Genomic DNA, 19,898 nt, shown 5'->3' with positions numbered 1-19,898 from the left:
AGACATCTTCCACCACACCTTTGCGCCCGCACATGTACTTTTCACAGCGTTCACGCGGGAAGAACATTGCGACGTGCCTTGTCTGCGGGGTTGATCCTTATCAGCAGGAGTTGAACCCCCCTTATCTTACCTTCCGTGAAGGCCTACCAAGGTAGAGATAAGATGTATTAGATTTGACTAGGAGAGGCTATCACAGTGGTTTAGCATGTCTCTTGGCACGCCAGCTTCAACTCGAGTAAATGATATCTTTGAGGAAAGCTCCCGTTAGCCATGTAAATGGAAAAGAATGTTACTTCTTCCATCGGCTTTCAATCAGCGTCATAATCACTGGACCGATTTCCTATTCAGCAACAAGAATCCCATAAGCAATAGGAGATGGCATCCAACATCAAGAGTAATGACGCACTGAACACGGTGGACCAAAGCAATGCCACTTTGGACCCCGTTGAGACTGTTTCTGAGGACGATGCGTACGCGGTTCGCATTATTCAAATCCCGGACAGCAAATGGAAGAGGCACTACAGAAGCGTGGCCTTCCAAATGGTGTTGCTGTCACTGCTTTCCTTTTCTGGACCTTCCATGAGCAATGGTCAGTGACATGCTAGTCCTCTGACCTTGATAAGTCTCCAGACTGACAGGATGATATGGCAATAGCTATTGGCGCTCTTGGCGGAGGTGGTCTTGCGACACCCTATACAGCCAATACTGCTTCGGCTGTGCAGTATTCTACATCGATCCTTGTTGCGTACGCGATTAATTCTATTGCTCCGTGTTTCTTTCATTTTTCCTTTGAGCTGGAGTGACGCTGACGCCGTTAGTATGTTTGGAGGTCCTCTCGTTAGCACTCTTGGTATTCCAATTGCATGCATCATCGGTGCTGTTGGATTTCCCCTTTCTGGATCTGGCTTTTATGTGAACAGCAAGTACGGAATTCAGTGGTATCTCATCTTCGCGAAGGCTATCTACGGAATAAGTGAGTAAAACGTCTCCAAGAGACATGTAAACAAACACTGGGCGATGGGTGGACTCGTTGTTGACATTCTTACTTAGCGTCTGCATTTCTTTACGTCGCGGAGGCTTCATCCATGATATCCTACCCTGAGCAGCACCGACGCGGTTTCTACATAAGTATTTGGGTCATCATGAGAAATTTGGGCTCTATCATTGCTGGAGCCATTAGCTTCTGTCTCAATATCGCCCGCGACGGCCAGGGAGGAGTCAGCGCCAACACCTACTTGGCTTTCCTGGGCATGGAATGCATCGGTGCGTATATCTGATGCCAGAACAAGCTCCCAACGGTTGCTAATTAGAAATAGGTCTACCGGCCGCATTCCTGTTGACAAAAACCCGAAATGTTATACGATCTGATGGTTGGGGTGTTCCTCTACTTCCGAAGAAGACCTGGAAGCAAGAATGCAAGTTGCTGCTTGCCCACCACTTCCACAAGCGGGTATGTTCAGTTTTCAGCGAAAGTTCGGCGGTGAAGATAGGAGTGCTGACCACGGAGTCATAGACACTCCTTCTTATTCCAGTGTATATCCTCACATACTTTGGAGACGGCGTATGGGGCACCTACCTCTCACTTCACTTTTCGGTCCGAGCCCGCGCGCTCTCGGCGATGCTTGGTCCGCTGGTTGCGGTCGTCATGAATCCTTTGTTTGGTATGATCCTCGATATGAAGAGTGTCGGTCCTCGAAGAAAGGGAATCATTGCATATTGGGTGTGGACAATTCCCACATTGTAAGCTTCTTGGCGTGATCGTGAGTTCATGTCGCATATACGTATTAATGATTCTGCAGGGGAATGCTCGTCTGGGTCATGGTAAACTTGAAGTGGTTCGACAGTCAGCCGAAGGATCTTCGTTTGGACTAGTAAGTCATTTGGGAACGTTCTCTTTGGCTTCAGCTAACGACTTGAAGCGCAACGCAGACTCGTGAGTGGCTAGCCAGGTGGCTTCCTTACCTTATCTATGTTACCAATGCGTGAGTATATGATTGTAGTCCCTTCATATTGATTATCTTTGACTGACAAACGTTCAAAGTTGGATGTCCCAGACCCTGGTGTACTGGGTTCTTGGCCAATTTGCATCTGATGTCTCCACGAACGCTCGCACTGGCGGTGTTTTCCGGTCTTGGGAAACGATTGGCCAAGCTATTTCGTACGGAATCAACTCACATGTTGCCAGTCAGTTCATCCCATTCGGCATCTATTTCGGCATATTTGTGGTTGCAATGCCACTCTTCTACATGGTTCTACTGGAAGTTCCCGTCGAGGACCGAGTCCTAAATATCACTACAGATGATGGTTTAATCGTGACAAATGCGGTCAAACTTCAAGATGCCGCAATTGAGGAGGCTGGCCCTCCCAAGCAAGATGCTAAATAATCAAACGGGGGTGTAACGCGAAACACCTGGACGAAGGCTTGATCACATCATTCATTTGTCTGATTGTTGGCTTCGTTGGGGGTTGGTCTTCCTGTTGTAATACACCCCAGATACGCGTCTCGAGTCATTCAATGGCGTTAACATAACTTCCGCAGACTTTCTGTGCGCGCGAGAATCCTGTATTTTTAGGTCCATGACACCACGAGAGGGTTAAGTAATTGATTTGGGTCCGATAGAACTCTTTGTTCCAATCAGTCCTGGGCCTCCAAGGCGTATCGTGTCAAAACTCTATACTGCTGGTTGTCTCTCAACCAGTCTACACAAGAAATAGTCAATACGTTGATCAATGCTACCTCAAACTCTTTCTCATTTCTATAGCTTAGCTGACGGATGAACAAAGTCACACTCAGGGTCGGTGGTGTTGATCTGCGTGAAGATTGCGCGGAGCCCTTTGACGCGGAGATACCTTACACGAGATCCCTTCGTGAACCAAATGACCGATCCAGCCGTGGCAGTGTATATATTCCCAGTGGTGAGATCCTCAATCGTGATGAGTCCAGCGATAACTGTTTTCGATTCAGTACACTTGATGTTCCTGACTCCTGAAGGCACTTCAGAATCATCAAGGCTCCAGATACCCATCACAAGCTTTCCCTGCTCTGGCTGTCTGTGTATAAATGTGTCAACCATGGCATTGGATGAGACCCGGCATGGAGCTTACTCTATAGTGATGATGTTGGTAAAATGAGATATTCCTACGTCGATCTTTGTTTGGTAGGACAGCATCTCCCCCGCGGAGAACACTCGACAAGGCATGGGGAGACAGATCTGTTTGTTTATTGGATGCTTTTGAATTTGTAACGCAATAGTGCAGGATTTCAGGCGAGGATCTGACCCTGTTGAACCAAATTATCGACAATATTCGCGACTGCACCTGGTACAAAACAAAGGTTAATAGAGGAACGTACTCCGTCAATGAATCTGCACAATGTACTGGTCTCGCATAGACCCTTTTCCGAGTCTTCAGCGCTGATAAGGCCACTGAGGCCGATTGGCTATCGATCCACAGCCAATGGTCAACGGTTCCGCGCTCGCCAGGGATCTACTGCATGTTATCTCTTGCATGGAATCGGCCACTGGGTTTGATCTCCGGCTATGATGTCCGACTTCGCTGGTATAAAGGCTCTCAATGTTGCGTTAGGTCTCGCAGGGCTCCTAAGCCGCAGTGGCAAGCGTGCAGATGCTGTGCGCCAATTGCGGCTTTGTCATGCAACCACTGGGGTTGTTCTCTCAATGCACCATTATTCGGCTGTCTCGGTCTCAAACAAATCCCATACTGAGTATCATGGAGCCAGACGGAACGCAGTCTTTTTGTACAGCAGTTCCATAAGCATTAATTTAGAATTCCCAACATGTGAGAGATATTACAGGCTCCGTCCATGTGCTGAGATCATTCGCCGATACATCTTATATAACAAAGTGTAAAATGACACCGAAAGGTTACATAAACGCTGGCGAGCGCGAACATGCTCAGACTGGCGGGTGTGCTGTTGGCGGCCAGCCTACGCACGAGATACCTGCCCTCTTCAGATTCAACGCTCTGCAAGCTACTAAGTACCCGTTGAGCTCTCACATCAGCATACAAAAAACCCCAATATCACTTTCGATCGATTATCACGTCGGCTTAGACAGATCATTGTGACACTATGATCATTGTGTGCTTTGCTATCGTTAGTACCCACTACCTCGGTGTTGGTGGGTAGCCCAGAAATGGCTGGATCTTAATATTATCCAACGGTATTCATGATCAACAATTCCAATGGTACATACACATTATCAATGGCTCTTGCCCCTCTCTTCAGGGTCCAAATGAGTCAGCTGTTTGGGAGAAGATGGGTATGTCAAGCAGTGGTCTGCCTGAAGCAAAGTCTGCCCTGTTGTATCAGCTCAAGATACTCTAGGTGACTACTTACTGTTACGACATTCATATTCCCTGGCTTCTCAATTAGAATAGCTGTTGGCCCAAAATTTCACATCCCTTCTCATTTTTTGAATACTCAGCGGCTTTCAAGACACTTTATTCATCTTGGTAGGCTCTACGGTAATAGGATATGTGTTATCCGTCTTTACATGACGGTTTACTTGACTAAGACTATCTGCAGAGAGATCTGTCGTCCCACGGAGCGCGCTCCATCGTTAGACTAGTTCCTGTCAAGCATTCAAATTGGCCCAGGTTTAGGCTCTTGCAGGGGCGGGTTCATCGTCCCTGACCTCCTTACACATGACTGAAGATCTTGATGCGTCGTCATCCCGTCAGTTGGTCCCCCATCGGGTGCTAGTGGACCACAATACAAAGGGCCCCCAGTTTTCTCCACTTTCTCTCAACTACGAAGTTTTTGTCCAATGGAGCCCGATGGGAAGGAGAACCTCCGCGACCTAGATGCACACGCGGTCGCTTGACTGGCAAAGGGCGCGCCTGACTGCAAAGTGGTATGGCCGACCCCTTACGTAAAGACGGGATTCGGGCCCGGGGCCAAGTTCCGTCCTGCAACTGCATAACGTCTACTGGTCCAAACTTTCGGTATTTGATTTTGACCACTAGCGGTAGTATGCCGGGGCCCCAGCTTTCTCCGCTTAAAGATGTACCCACGCCACGCAGCAGTTGATGGAATACGTCGTATTCCAGCGGCGATCGCAGCTCTTGCCAGTCACCTTCATCCAGCATAACGCTGAAATGTCATTGAAGCACAAGGAGCACAGCCTCAGCTTTGGGATTTTCTTAATTTAATCCTACGGACTCTTGCCAATACGGCTTCAATATTAGGAAAAGGCTGAACAGTTGTCTCCAAGGCCCGAAAGGCCCACAGCTGAGAATCCCGGACAGAAGGGAGCAGACAAAAAAGGAACCGGTATGGGGTACTAATAAGAATGCGAACGAAAGCGATGGCGATACGAAGGGAAAATACGAGAGAGTCAGGAAAGATCGCGACGGAGCTTTGGAGGAGGAAACACACGGGTGACCTCATTCTTCGGGCATAGATGTTAGGTATTTGACCATATATATACCGGACGAAGGTCTGGTTGTAAGAGACTTCTCTCTACACTTTCACTAGACTTCTCTCCACACTTTCACAGACGTCTTTGATAATCTTGTAAACATGGCTCACTCCAACATTTCATTCATTCGTTTCTTTACAGTCATTCTCGGACTTCAAGCCTGCTCGGCAGCTGTGGCGCCAACGGGTTGCTCCAAGCTCCATACCGATGACGACTGGCCCTCGGTTGAAGAGTGGCAAGCAAAGCTGCCGGGGATCATCAAGCAGACTCTCAGCGACGCCAACCGACTGATTCCCGACTACCGTATCCGCGCTAAGAGCTACTCTGAGGTTCAAGACGCCGTCAGGTTTGCTGCCTCAAACAACATTCGCCTTACTGTCATTACGACCGGACACGACGAACTCGGCCGCAGTGACGCCGGTTCCGGGCTCATCATTGACCTGTCACTTCTTCGAGGCGCTAGAGTGTCGAAGTCTTTCACTGCTACCAAGGAAGGCGTTCCCAGTCCTGCTTCCGATGAGGAATTGAAGACTATCCAACCCGAGAGCGGTTCTCAGGCGGCGGTCACGTTCAATCCGGCTGTGGGAAGTCTGGCCTTGAACTACGATCTTGACGCATCTGGCTTGTTCATTGTGGGCGGCACAGCTGTACGAACCCCCGATCTTCCCACAACCTAGAATTTAACAGGACTAATTTCAAATAGCAAGGAGTAGCCATCGGAGGTGGCTGGGGCCAAAATGGGGGATACGGGCCGCTCACTGCACAGTACGGCATCGGTGTAGACCAATGGCTCGAAGCTAAGGTAATCACACCGGACGGCGAACTTCGAGTGGCCAATGAGGTGTCCAACCCCGATCTCTTCTGGGCCATCAGAGGCGGCGGGGGTGGCACGTTCGGCGTCGTCGTTGAAGCAACGTGGAAAGTGTATCCCACTGTCCCCATTCTCGGCTTTCACTGGTACATCAACTCCACCCTGGTGGTCAACGAAACCGACGCAGAGAACGGCAAGACTCCTACGAGCGAAGCTCTCGCATACCTGTTCTCAGAGCTGCCGGAACTCCAGAAGAAGGGTATCTCTGCGTATTTCTACGTTTTGAACGATAACATCAGGTGCCACGCCATCCACCCGGGCTCATTGGCACACGCTGAGGCTGCGAACAAAGTCTGGGGTCCGATCCTCGAGAAGATGCAGTCTTTCGAGGGGATGACTCCTTTTCAGAGCAAGCATTTCCATTTCAACAGCTACAAGGAATTCTTCCGGGAGACTTACGGGGCTCTTGAGCCATTCAACCCTACCGACCCACCTCGCAACCACGGCATCGTCCCCTTTGACAGCCGTCTCTTGGGCGAGGCGCACCTTAAGAGCCCTAATCTTACATATGCCCTCCGAAAGACTGGGGGAAACTTCGGCATCCTGATGACCACGCCAGGCATGGCCGTTGGTGACGGATCAGACACCGCCGTTAACCCCGGTTGGAGGAATGCTACTGTCTTTCTAAACGGATTCAAGTCCAATACTACCAACGTCGATGGACTCCGCGAGCTGGCGCCCAACATGGGCACTTACATATGCGAGGTCTGTCAATCTCATCCCCTTTAATTCAACTACGCTCACGATGACTTAGGCCAGTGCCGACGAGCCCAACTGGTCGGCTTCCTTCTGGGGCTCAAACTACCCCCGCCTCTCTGCACTGAAGTCCGAACTGGACCCAAACATGGTCTTCTGGACGACCCCTGGCATCAACGCTGACCACGTCAAAGCCGTCGATGGCCGAGCCTGCCTGGTCGACGCTAAGCCAGAGACGCCTTCGAAGTACCCGCCGCAGAATGAGAGACGTGTTGTTGCTGACATCGAAAATGACCGCGAATTCCTGTTCAGCGAGCAGGAGATCAACGGAAACCAGTTCCCAGCTCCGGGAAATTTTGTTGGCTTGCAACCCGCTTGAACGATGATCCCTGAATGGTGTTTTGCTTCCTTTAATCGACTGGATGGTTCATCCCAATTCAATTAGATAGAAAGGGGCTACTAGACTTGAAGGATTGTTCATTAAAGCGTTATCTCACGCAGCTTTGTTAACAATACATGGAGAAACAATCAATGTCCACTTAATATCCTTGGTATCACTGATCGCTGTTATATATCCCAAGAAGGGGGAGCAGAAAATTTGATGCGGGATATCTACAGCCTTTCGAACTTGAATCGATGAAGAAGCCCCGGAAGAACAAGTACCTAGACCAGCTTAACCAAGATGATTCGGAAGCAATACGACAACAGTTTCCAAGATGGATTTGCGTCAGGGCGTTATTCCTAATTGTGGAATCCTCTCGATTTGAACCTGGGTGAGCCCGCTGTGTTTGGAGAGTCTCAGGGGTCAAAGAGTTGGACATCGTCACCCACCTTCAACCAGGAACAAGAGCAAAAAACAAAAAAACATACAACACCGGGCATTCGCCGGTCGTCACCGACCCGACTACTACTCCAGCCCTCACTGGTTTATCGATGGGAGAGCGGACGGGATCCCGAGTTTTCCAATGGGTATGGTCGTATGTGACGGAACCTCCCTCTCGTTGAGATTAAGATGGACCGGCACCATACCTAACATCACACAAAGACCAACAGTTACGAAATTCGAAGCGGCCTCGATTAAGCCTACCATTTGACAACATGCCTCTTACCTTTTGTTTTGACATACATACTACCTACATAGGCAGTGTACATAGGCCTAATGCTTAGGCGTCATGCTCCGCAGCCTTGTCGACGACACACGTTGAGACGATCAACGTCCACTCAACGTCCCAGCCATCGCCATTGTACTTTTCCTCCAAATGCTTCTCCACCAACCCCCGTACTTCACTCACAGGGTGCGCTGTTCGCGTCTCCTCATCCCACCATGACGCCATGAACCAACCAAGCATCACCCCAAAAGTGGCAACGAAATCCTGGGCGTTGTTCACGTGGTGCTTCCTGGCGACGACCTTCACCACGACATCCTGAAAGCCTTGACTTCTGAGATGCTCCTCGATCCACACGGGATCTGTCCAAACCCCCTGCGCATGCAGCTGCATGGGCACTTCGTCTGGGAAGGGAGCTGTGAAGGGAAATGAGGCGAAGGCGGAGCGCATGTCTGGGGCCCAAAAGATGTTGTTGCGGTGGAATGTTGTGGCGCCGAGTATGCCTCCTGGCTTGAGAAGGCGCTTGCAGTCTGTGGTAACTTGTGTTAGACTGAAGTCGAGACTAGGTAGTGGCGTGTGGACTAACCATTCAAAACAGCGTCTGGATCTGGTATCATGTGAAGACTCATGCCGAGTCCGATATGCGTGAAAGTGTCATCGGGGAGAGAAGTGTTCTGCGCAATCATCAGCATGCGTCATCGAGGCCTTTACAGGTGAGAGATAACACCATTGCATCCAAGGTCATAACTTTTGTGTTGGTCCAACCTTCGTCAGTGACCCTTTTCTTCACCATGTCGACTATGTTCTGAGCCTTGTCCGCGCACAGAAAAGAGCTCTTCTGAATGATCTCATTGGCCAGAATTGACTGCAGCTCTTGAGTTAAAACCCCGGTGCCGCATGCGTTGTCGAAGAAATCAATCCCTTGAGATGTGATGTTCGTGATACCCATCTGAGTCAGCAATGACGATGCCATCTTGGCTAGCATCCCACGAGAGGTGGCAATCATGTCCCGGTCTGAATTAGACATTTCGCTAGTGTGATGAGTGTTAGGATAAACAAATCCGCGAGTTAGTGAAGACTTGATCATTACATTTACCCTCTGTTTGGGTTGCTGGAAGTCATTAATATGTAGGTGTGAAAAGTGTCCGAGAAGTGCCCGATTGTCGCCGAGATGTCCCAATCGGCTATGCAGAGCAGTTATGATGAGCAAGTTTACGCACCTCTGACCTCAGGGTGAGTGAGTTTGCGCCCTTTGACGAGAAAAACTTTTTAAACATGTGAATTTGTATTATTTCTTGGTACAAACGTTGAAAGAACTGCGTCATCCAGTCATTAGAATAATCGTCCAACCATCTACACCCTATCATACCCGCCGTGACTACCCCCGACAGCGATCATGAACATTACAACTTTAGTCTAATTAACAGGCCGGAGAGGTAGGTGCAGTAGTGAAGTATGTCTTGTAGTAGACGTTGTCGCCAACATTCTTCGCAACACTTGGCGGTGTGTTGAGCGGGCCGCCCTGGTTCTTGGCATTAGGGTACAGGAATGAGGGGTTGTTGGGAGACAAGACACTGAGAGGGCATCCGAGAACAGTGTTGCTGAAGTAGGGGTCCAGCTTAGCGATGGCCCAGGTGGTGGCAGCGGCGACCTGCTCCTCGCTACCGGCGACGAAGAGAGGCACGACGGAGTTCATGCCCTGGTACAGGTCGCAAAGAACAGTCGTGGCGTTGAGGTTGGCAGTACCGAGCTGAGCAACGCCGGGAACAACGGGGTTGCGGATGTAGATATCAAGAAGGCCCTCGAGGACAGTCTGGACTGCGCCATAGGGAGTGGCACGGCGATACCAGTTCTTGGGCCAAGTCTCGGGGACGTACTGGAACTCGCCGGTCTTGTCGTCGTACTTGGCGCCGATGATGGAAGAGATGGACTCATAGTTGGCGACGCCGCCGGCTCCATATGTTCCGTTGCTCATGAACTGGGACAAGTCAGATCCAGGGTTACGGCAGGGTTTGTTAGCGGGGGGCGAGGGTTACCTGAGGGTAGAATGCGAAAGCACCGAGCGAGACGATCAAGGGGAAGGGGAAGTAGTAGAGGTATGGGTTGTACTTTTGAGAGAACATGGAGTTCTTCTGGTACTGTGTGCCCATGTTGGTGAGGTCGAACTGCTTGCTGGCGCTGCTGGCAACAATGTCGACGTTCTGCTTGAACATGCGGGATGAGAGGTGGTGGTTATCACCACATCCGTTGTAGAAGTCCTCGCGGTTGACTGAAATGTCGACCTGCATTATATAGTTAGATTATGCTGGCCGGAGATGGGGTATCAGTTAGACTTACCTCAACAGTAGAATGGCGGTTGAGACCACCAACACCACCTGGTCCAGCACCCAGGTAAAAAGACTCGGTGGCGATATCGCCGTCCGCCAGGACAGCGAAAACACCAAGGATAGTTGACAGATCGGCGCCCATGTTAAAGCCACGAGCAGTCGCCTCAATGACTTGGCCAAGAGTAACGTGACCATTGCGGGGGAGGTAGCCGTGGTTGGCGAGCAGGTTGAGGCCTGGGCAAGGTCCTCTGCTGTCTCCAGGGCCAGGAGCTTGAAACTCGAAGCCCTTTTCTGGACGCGCATTTGCAGGGTTGATGTTCTGGGCAACTGCACCGAGAAGTCCGGTGATGGTTCCAGTGAGACCTCCGATCACGCCTCCAAGAAGTTGAGGCTCTGGGTTGGCGACGGGCTCAGGATTGCGCTTGAGGAGCTCCTCAAGCTGTTGTCTGGATCCCATCATAGAGGGGAAAGCTGTCGCTGATGTGGCCAATGTGGCCAGGATGGTGGTTTGGTACTTCATCTTGACGGTTGAGGGTGAGCTGTTTGACTGGTGTCGAGGGTTGAGGCAAGATCTTGACGCTGTCGTATCTCTTTTCGAGTAAGTTGTGCAGGAGAAGACTTGGAATCTTATATACCATTCTTCAGCCATCAAACTAAGCATTGCTTTTGTTTTGGTGATAACATCTTACACGACCTAAACATACCGGACCCCAAGCATGAGGTCAGTGGCCAATTCCCCGAGTCGCTACTATTCCCGCCAACACCACTATTTCCTCCCCTCAAGAGCTTGAACCGCTTGGCACGATGATGCGCAAAGGTCAACGTGCCCCTTCCAAGCCGAGACGGTTTCACCACAGAAGTCCAACTATCAATTGCACCAGCCGAATCTATCGTGATCTCTGCAGATCCCCATCTCGGGAGGGTAAAGCGTGATGTAAATGAGCCGGGCCAATAAGCACACCCGTAAAAGTAAGTAGCGCACCACTCAAGACTGGACAACTCAACGATAAATGAGTCGCGGGCACAGATAAAAGTGCGACAACAGACGGGAAGCAAACGTGCCGAAGTGCTAGCGCCTCGCTATGTGGACCGCGGACCTGGCGTCGTTCATGGCGGGCTGACTAGCGGCGGCGCCTGGCAACAAAACCCCGGAATGTTTCTCCACCGGTGCAACGTCGGGCAGACTAGTGAGTCCCTTAGGGACACCAGAATCGGAAACGGCCTAAGAGAATGACATAGGGTCAGCGTCACCGGGGGCTGGTTGGTTGCGCCGAGACTCGACGGAGCAGAGTCCGGGGGAGGGAGGAGGCAGTGCGACAAAGTGGGTAAACATTGAGCGTCTGTTCTGGAAAGCGCGGGCCGGCGCGTGTTTACCATGTCTAAGACTCGAGGATGACGTTCTATATTTGAAATCGGATTCTAGGGAGCTCTGATTGGAAGCTATGCGGTGTTGCTCGTTCCACGTCTAAGACACGGAGAAGAGCCGAATATGGCCGTCTACGCTTGGCCGCTTCGGGACGGCTACAACACATATGGCATCCTCGATTTATCTAGAAGCCTGAGCAAATGCTTAATTGACACGTCAAGACCGTGCTGAATTAAGAGTAAAGCCGGTTGCTATGTGGTGATACATTGGATGATGAGGACGACAGCAAGGACTCGTGCGTTCACGAGAGAAGGGTAGACACTTCAATTCCACCACCAATATGCTCGTGAGAACATAGAACAACGATTGCTTGGCGGTCTTTGTTCGCCGCGGAAAGTTTGACACGAAGTCTGTTGAAGCATCTTGACCGTAAAGCATAGGTGGCGTTTTGCCTGGCTGGCAACAAAGCCATCTAACTGCCCATGAAGCTTACTTGCCTTAGCTTAACGGCGATGACAATAGTGTTTCTGGCGTGCGATTATTTCCTATTCCCCGACCCGACCTGTCGACGTTCAGTTGGTTATGTTGTTTTGCCGAGGTTATCGATGCATGGATAGGATGTCAATGTCGAGGAACGCGCTGGATTGCGGGGGCAGCAAATCAGGAGCGTGTCGTGCAACCCAATACGGACCCCAGCATGCACTGCGTCAAATTACCCAGATTGGAACCTGTGTGATGAGGGCGATGTGAATAACCTTTGTCGGACACTCTTAAAGGAGCTTAGGAGTGCGACGGAAAGAATGCAGGACAATGTCTAGGATTCCGACTCACTGGCAATGAGACATGAGATTCCAAATGCTTGGCGAACGATCCGACTTGCCGGTTCCCGGATGCAGAGACCATGGGAATTTCTTCGGCCGAGATCTGAGTATGGTGGAGACCCCGGACAGACGTTCACGGCAGCGACATGTGTTGTCACCTAGCCGCTGCTGGTCTTGATGCCCGACTCTTCTCCCTTCGTGCTTCTCGTTCCCTCCGTCAATGGGAACATCGTGTTGTGTCAGATCTCTTGACCTATAGCTGTCTAAAGCTACCTCCCGCCGGAGAAAGCTCGTGTCCAGTCCACCAACGAGCATCCATATACTAATTACCGTGCGGAGGGATCCTCCAACAGACCCAATTGCTTCTCCCGTGACCGGCTCTCCTCACGATTCCGCGCCTCCGACGGCTCTGACCCCAACATCTTTGCCGGAAAGTGGCCAGTCTCCTGTAGTTACAAAGCTGACAGTGCTATCATGGTGGCTGAAAGCGGCTATAGTTGAATCTCACAGCAGTATCCAGGCGAAGGATGATGTTATCTATGTAGGATCCGCGCAGCGGCGACAGACCACGGTCCAGAGCCCAATCCCGCATGCGCAGGAGTGCTGGTGTTCCAATCAAGAAGAAGCAACCAGATCAAATCTGACCCCGCCTTTCTCCACCTCGCAGTTCAACCCATACAAGTCAGAAGCACCCTGGCATTGGGCATGAATGGTGCGACTTCTGAGTCAAAGCCTCAGTGGAAGCCAGAGTTATCAGACACCTTGGTCTCCATCCAGTTACTTTGAGCCCATGATCCAACACCCATCGGTTTTTGTAGATTTTCTAAGCCCAAATTAGGCCATTTGCAGATTGGTTTCAACACCATTGACACTACCTACCTTAGGCTTTCTCAATCTCTACATCTACCTTCTTCCCAGTTGAGTAATACTAGTAGTCCAGGATGCTATGAAGAGCCGTAGGCCCTCGGCTCGATGTTTATTCTTCATACAGCTTCGCCCCACCCACACGCTGACGTGAGAATGCTACCAATGCAGGGGAGATAACATCCTGACTGCAGGCGGAAGCAGGCTGAGACGAGTTGCCCCGACTAATCCCGAGCGTTGCGAATGACCACAGGCGGGCCAACATTGGGCCTGCATCGGCTGCTCTGGACCACCAAGCCCGGTGCCAGATGCTACAACAGCAGTTTTATCATAGTACAGCTTTTGATTTTTTTCGAGATATTTGTTGGTACTTGGCCAATACTGTAACATCTTTACTGAGATGGTCATCCTGGGTAGTTTGCTGAAATCCTGCTCTTTCCTTCCGCTGCCCGAGCTGGTCAGGTAGTAGAATAGCTGAGACCCCTCGTAACAGATGCATATGCGGGAACCCTCCATTTGGCCAACCCCACGCTCATCCCAGCCTGCAGCATCAGACCATACGCCAACAGTGTTGACTGTGGCACCACAGGCGGCGCGGGGGTAATCGACCAAACCTCATCCAACACGTAGCCCTTGTTTTGCTTGACTTAGCTTCCTCGTGGTTATGTATTGCAAGCTCCTATCTCTCAGTAAGATGCTGAAACTGTCCGCGAGATAAGAGCAATCTAGCGTGACTACCTCATCTGTCCAACACGAAGAATGGGCTCCGAATCATCTAGTGACGGAATCAATAACATGCTTCGGAAACGGAGACGATTCCCCCGAAGCAAAGATCATGGTGGAGGGAAGAGGTCAGGACCAGGATGCGCCAGGCTCCTCAATGGAACCTGAATTGCGATACGTGGTGCCTCGGTGGTTCCTCGACAATCTCAAAACCGCCGACGAGCTCAAGAACGCCCAAGCCAAAATCTGGCTAGTCGACGAGACCACAGATGCCGTTAAGGATTCAAGCATGGCCGACGAAACAACTGACGAGAACCTGCTGCCCGGGTCTGCCGGCAATAAACCGGACGGCTATTTCAGTGTAGCTCACGAAGCCATGGAGGACCTCTTGGACGCCACAGCGTCCTTACAGATGGTGGATCTCGCGGGCCGCTTGTCGGTCTCCCAATCCAGCATCACACTATCGTGCGAGATGAGATTCGGCTTGCAGTTCTTAGATGAACTTGTCGTCCTCGTGGCCCAAGAATTAGACTCTTCACTTATATCAATCAACTTGCAAGATCTGGAGGACATCGGGCTGGACTTCTATTACCAGAAGAAAGCCTATGACCGAAGGTATCAAGGGGAGGACCAGACCGATCATGGAAGTGCCAGTTACAACCATAATGACGATGACTTTGACGCCAGCGATAACGAATCTGACGCCAGCGAGGGCAGCTACGACACCTCGAACATTGCCCAAAAGGCTGCGCAACGCTATTTCGGGTTTTGGGCAAACTCCCTTTCCGAGGCTGAGACGAAATGTAGCAACGATGCGCTGTCTGCCTTTCTAGATGCCGTGAAAGAAAAGGGAAAGGCTATCAATCGATGCAGGGAGTATGGGGAAGGATTTGATCCTAACCAAACGCTCCAGACTTCACCGAATGGTTTGGTACCAAAGACGGCCTCGACGATTCTCTATCTCCGTGATAGCCCAGAATCACCCGGTTCGTCTAATTACAGACATCACTTTCGCAAGATAGGCTGGAGGTTGCAGGACGCAGTCAATCAGCGCAGGAAAGCCGGGGAAAAAGGTATCATGATGATGGCCGCAACGCATACAGATGCTGACGAACACCACATAACTCCACATCCGAAAATACCCTGGAAAGTATCTAGCTGCCGGTGCCATCGACGTCGTAAAGGTGGACATAGCGTCCGAGTTGGCCAGCCACCTGGGTACTTCCGACCTGGCATAATAATTCCCCTTATGCCACTGGACGTTCCAGCAGGGTGGTCAAATGAGAAAAAGTCTGAATGGGAGGGATCTATAGCTGCAACCCGGATTCAATCCTTCAAACGCAGATTGGAAGCGCGACTATCACAATACCCTTCGGCGCCCCCGGATCTCCTCGAACCACAGCACGACTGGTTTTCGCTGTTGCCTGAACGAGTTACAAGCGAGTTCGCTTCGGTACAATTCAAGGAGAGTATTAACGTTGCGTTCAACCGCCTACTCTCCAGATGCTCTAGAAAGCAAAAGGTTGATTCCAGCGATGTTCGAGCCATTCTTCTTCGGATCAATGGCAGTGACACACCGACTACGGTGGGAGATGGCGCCTCAGAGGTAAGTAGAAGCAGTGAGGAGGTCACCTCGCAGTCTGTTGATCAGCCATAGGGAGATTCTGACAAAAGCGATGATGAATCCAGCAAAGACAGCAATAAACGTGAGCTTGTCCTACGATGCGATGCGTCACAAGCCAAGTATGTCATGTTAACAGTCAAGAAGCTTCGGAAAGCCCGTGGGAAAAAAGGCTGCGTATGCTTAGGGTTAAGTGCAACCACCTCGAAAAAGAGCTACTGTCCAGCATCATTGACCCAAGTAAGAGTCCCAAAGAGACTCATTAGTGGTCTACACACTAACTTCTACACTGCTAATTCTTTGCTAGACGACCTTGATGTGCAACTCGACAATGTGGTTCTCGACCAGGGTGTGATGACGACCATTACGACCATCATTCAGCAGCAGCAGCATCAATCTGATATTGGAGTAGCCTCGTCCGGGATCATAGCTTTGGTAAAAGTTAAAGGCATCTTGCTCTACGGACCACCTGGCACCGGAAAGACGCTTCTGGCACGTGTAATTGCTAAGAGCACAGGACATAATATGATTGCTATCGACCCCGCCCTTATCAAAGACCGTTGGGTAGGGAAGACTGAGCAACGCATTCGCGCTGTCTTTAGCTTGGCGCAAAGGCTCTCCCCATGCATCATATTCATTGACGAGGTCGATTGTCAATTCTTCCGCCGCAAGAGTGATGACCGGACATGGGAGCGTGCTGCTATCACACAGTTCCTCCAGTCCATGGACGGTTTGGTGCAAGACAAGCGCGCTCCACTCGTCATCGGAGCTACCAACAAGCCAATGGACCTTGACAGTGCCTTCTTACGCCGACTACCACACAAGGTTTCTCTAGGGCTCCCGGACACCAAAGCGAGAACGCAAATACTCCTTCTGCTTCTTGGGACGGTCAACTTGGACCATGTGGATGTCGACCATCTTGCCGCTGTAACCGACGGATTCTCTGGAGCAGACCTGAAAGCCCTCTGTAGCCAAGCGGCCCTTGATTGGGCTGTTCAGCAAAATTTGGAGTTCGGTCAACTGAGATCCGAGCATGAGGCGCCCTTGACGGACGAGCACTTTTCCAAGGCATTTGATGAGATTAAGCCAGGCACCTCACAGAAGGATCTGGCATTACTGGAGGGGTTCACTAAACGTTTGGGCCCAACCACGCGGGCGGGTGCCAGCCAAGCGCATTCTGATTCTCCGGTAGAGAAGAGCTATTACAAAGTGGCCGGTAAGTTGGTCTCAACCATTTAGCAACTGGAAGCGTGCCACATCATGTATGGGGGTGAATAATGCATATCCTGACACATATTCAGATGCGTGGACGAACTTCCCTCAAAAAGCACAGAAAGTCATTCGTTGGATCGATTCTCAAGAGCCCGAAAACGGGAATAGCCCATACTTCTGGGAAAAGAAGTTGCTGTCACTTCTGGTCGACCCCCAGACAATCGGAGCATGCTGGTCCGACCTCGCGGTTCACCCCAAGACTGAGCGGGAAATTAAGGAAGTCCTCAACCACCATAATAACAGCTGCGAGTCCACACAATCCTACGGTCTCCTGGGAGGTGCCCATACAGGAGGAGCCCTTGTATATGGCCCGCCTGGGACAGGGAAGACCCAGTTGGCTCGTGTCCTAGCCCATGAGTCTGGAACAGTCGTCATATGCGCTACCCCGGCCGACGTCATGAGTAGGTATTGGGGGGAAGGACCTAAAGCGATCCAGGGTCTCTTCAACTTGGGCAGACTACTAGCCCCGAGCATCATCTTTCTTGATGAAGCAGAATCAATGTTCCCGGCCAGAGAACTGAGGCAGCACCAGCACGAGCTGTCCGATATAAATCAACTGCTACACGAAATGGATGGTTTGACAAAATCGAAGGAGACACCTTTCGTCCTGATTGCTACCAATCTTCCTGGACGCCTGGACACAGCTGTCTTGCGTCGTGTCCCAAGCAAATTTTACCTCGGACTTCCCACTACGGAAATAAGAGCACAAGTCTTCACAGCTGTTCTAAAAGATGAGATTCTTCACTCAGCGGTCAACACTTCTCAACTCGCACTCATGACGCCTGGCTTCACCAGATCGGATATTCGGACATTATGTATACAAACGGCTATTATCTGCGACGAGTTCGTGGAAAATGGTGACAACAAGGGCAAAAGACTCCTGACTCTGGACATGTTTGTGGAAGCTCTCGGTAGGATCACCCCGACAACGACTGAAAAGACAATCTCATACATCAGAGATTTCGCAAAAGAGAATCATCCCGTGGGACTGGAGCAGATGCAAGAATGCGAGGCAGAAACCTCGCGTCTCAAAGAAATCTGGGCCTCAGGGATGGCATACTCCGGCATAACTGGACAAACCCATTCCGACTCAAGCGGAGGACCTCTCTCGATCATAAACCCACCGGTTGGCTGTCTTGAGAAACACGTCGGTGTCCAAGCTACATCCCCCTACCTACTCCGACATCCATTCGTCTTGTGAAGCTCTACAACTTCACTGGACCTAAGCCATGGTCCATGCATGAACCTATTCGCTGTTCGATGGTTGTGGTGGACCTGGCAGATATGCCCGACTATTTCGCTCTCTCATACACGTGGGGCGATCCCCGTACCATCTACACAGACAAGAATGACATTTTCTCCGCCGAGGCTTGGGCATCCCCCGCCTTTGAGATTGACTGTGATGGCCATGCTGTCTCTGTCGCCACAAATCTTTATACAGCACTCCTTTCTATTCGTGGGGGATTCAGCGGAGGGAAATTCGTCGAGATCCTTGGGGAAGATCGGTTTCATTCGAGCGACGCCGAATATTCCTACGTATGGATTGACGCTCTGTGTATAAACCAGGATGATTTACAAGAAAAAAGCAACCAGATCCCTATCATGGATCGTATTTACAGTCAGGCACGTGCTACCATCATGTGGCTTGGCGGCGGGGAGCTGCTAGTGAAGCAGGGTCTCTCTAAAACAGTGGAAAAGCTCAAACTTGTGGTCAGTCGGCTCCGGGAGATCATAGGTCCCGGAAATGAGGACTTAGTTATTGATTGGTGTCGAGTATTTGACATCTGCGACCCTAAGGCCTTTGAGGATCTTGGTCTGGAGCCTGTCGACCTAGTTGACCTTGTTGGCTGGTACCTCCTCTTCAGTCGATCCTGGTTCAAGAGAGCATGGATAGTCCAGGAATGGGTCCTTTCGCCAAAATGCTTATTCCTCTGTGGTACTCTCATGTTTTCTCCGGAAACATTTAGTAGGAATTTCATGGACTTCACGCGCCGGTACTGGACATGGCAGATTCAAAAGCTGGTCATGGCCAATATCCTGGATCCCAAAACGTTGGCCATGCCCGCCGGGGAACATGATTTCGACAGCAACCATCGGGACTTTCCTTTCAAGTCCAAATATCGTACCCTGCCGCTGTTTCGGGCGAAAGTGGATTACGGCATCCTCGCCGAGCTTGATCAGTCGCTTATCGCCATTCAGATTCTTAGAGATCTCTTCACGCAAGAGCGCTCAAAAGCTGTAAGTTCCCGAGACAACGGACATTCCAAGTAACAGCTGATACTAGCTTTGTACGCAGCCTCCACGAGATCCAAGCTCCCACGAGATATGGAAAGAAAATTTGTCGATCCAGCAGTTCCGAAGCAGACGCTGCTTTGATCCGCGGGACAAGATTTATGCATTTCATGGAATCTTCAAGACTTCCGATGGAAGATCTATATTTCCCTCCCCGGATTACCAGAAACCAGTGTCCGAAGTATATGTTGAGGCCACCCGTGTCATCGCTACTGACATAGGACTTTCATTCCTCCACTTCCGAGAATATCGATCAAGCGACCCCCACGGTCTGCCCTCTTGGGTGCCTGACTTTCAACTCGAAGATGGCCTCCTGCAGTTGGACAACCCCTTCATGGCCAAGCATCGGCCCAGCTGCTTCATGGCAGCGGCGGGTCTGGGACGATCAACACTGGCGTTCAAGGAAAATCATAAACTTGGGCTAGCTGGCTGCCATGTTGATACAGTGATCCGGCCAGAGCCCTTTAGGTTTGGGCTGGGAACTGTAGGATCAGCCTG

The 19,898-nt window shown here is 50.8% G+C and overlaps 6 protein-coding genes across 6 annotated transcripts; 4 read left to right on the top strand and 2 right to left on the bottom strand.

Annotated features, from left to right (window-relative positions):
* Positions 1-375: 375 nt before the first annotated feature.
* COL26b_008704 (uncharacterized protein) lies at positions 376-1,740 on the top strand (the record flags this gene model as incomplete). Its single annotated transcript, XM_053181453.1, has 4 exons — positions 376-589; positions 1,051-1,263; positions 1,317-1,450; positions 1,514-1,740. Coding segments are annotated over 4 exons (788 nt in total), but the record flags the coding sequence as incomplete, so codon positions are not given.
* A 3,802-nt stretch (positions 1,741-5,542) lies between these two features.
* Positions 5,543-7,387, top strand: COL26b_008703 (uncharacterized protein; the record flags this gene model as incomplete). The annotated part of the gene is made up of 3 exons (XM_053181452.1): positions 5,543-6,088; positions 6,145-7,017; positions 7,067-7,387. The coding sequence occupies 3 exons, from the start codon at positions 5,543-5,545 to the stop codon at positions 7,385-7,387; spliced, it is 1,740 nt and encodes a 579-aa protein (XP_053034592.1).
* Positions 7,388-8,171: 784 nt separating this feature from the next.
* COL26b_008702 (uncharacterized protein) lies at positions 8,172-9,141 on the bottom strand (the record flags this gene model as incomplete). The annotated part of the gene is made up of 3 exons (XM_053181451.1): positions 8,172-8,644; positions 8,701-8,788; positions 8,893-9,141. The coding sequence occupies 3 exons, from the start codon at positions 9,139-9,141 to the stop codon at positions 8,172-8,174; spliced, it is 810 nt and encodes a 269-aa protein (XP_053034591.1).
* A 393-nt stretch (positions 9,142-9,534) lies between these two features.
* COL26b_008701 (uncharacterized protein) lies at positions 9,535-10,961 on the bottom strand (the record flags this gene model as incomplete). The annotated part of the gene is made up of 3 exons (XM_053181450.1): positions 9,535-10,092; positions 10,151-10,396; positions 10,452-10,961. The coding sequence occupies 3 exons, from the start codon at positions 10,959-10,961 to the stop codon at positions 9,535-9,537; spliced, it is 1,314 nt and encodes a 437-aa protein (XP_053034590.1).
* Positions 10,962-14,327: 3,366 nt separating this feature from the next.
* Positions 14,328-15,453, top strand: COL26b_008700 (uncharacterized protein; the record flags this gene model as incomplete). Its single annotated transcript, XM_053181449.1, has 2 exons — positions 14,328-15,201; positions 15,374-15,453. 2 exons carry the CDS (start codon positions 14,328-14,330, stop codon positions 15,451-15,453), a joined length of 954 nt encoding a protein of 317 aa, XP_053034589.1.
* A 3,574-nt stretch (positions 15,454-19,027) lies between these two features.
* COL26b_008699 (uncharacterized protein) lies at positions 19,028-19,379 on the top strand (the record flags this gene model as incomplete). Its single annotated transcript, XM_053181448.1, has 2 exons — positions 19,028-19,044; positions 19,079-19,379. 2 exons carry the CDS (start codon positions 19,028-19,030, stop codon positions 19,377-19,379), a joined length of 318 nt encoding a protein of 105 aa, XP_053034588.1.
* Between the last annotated feature and the right edge of the window lie 519 nt (positions 19,380-19,898).

This window comes from Colletotrichum chrysophilum (genome assembly GCF_026319265.1).
Source record: "Colletotrichum chrysophilum strain AFK26 chromosome Unknown scaffold_78, whole genome shotgun sequence".
NCBI lineage: Eukaryota > Fungi > Ascomycota > Sordariomycetes > Glomerellales > Glomerellaceae > Colletotrichum > Colletotrichum chrysophilum.
The sequence above is the reverse complement of the archived record's forward strand: the minus strand, read 5'-3'. Positions and strand labels throughout refer to the sequence as shown.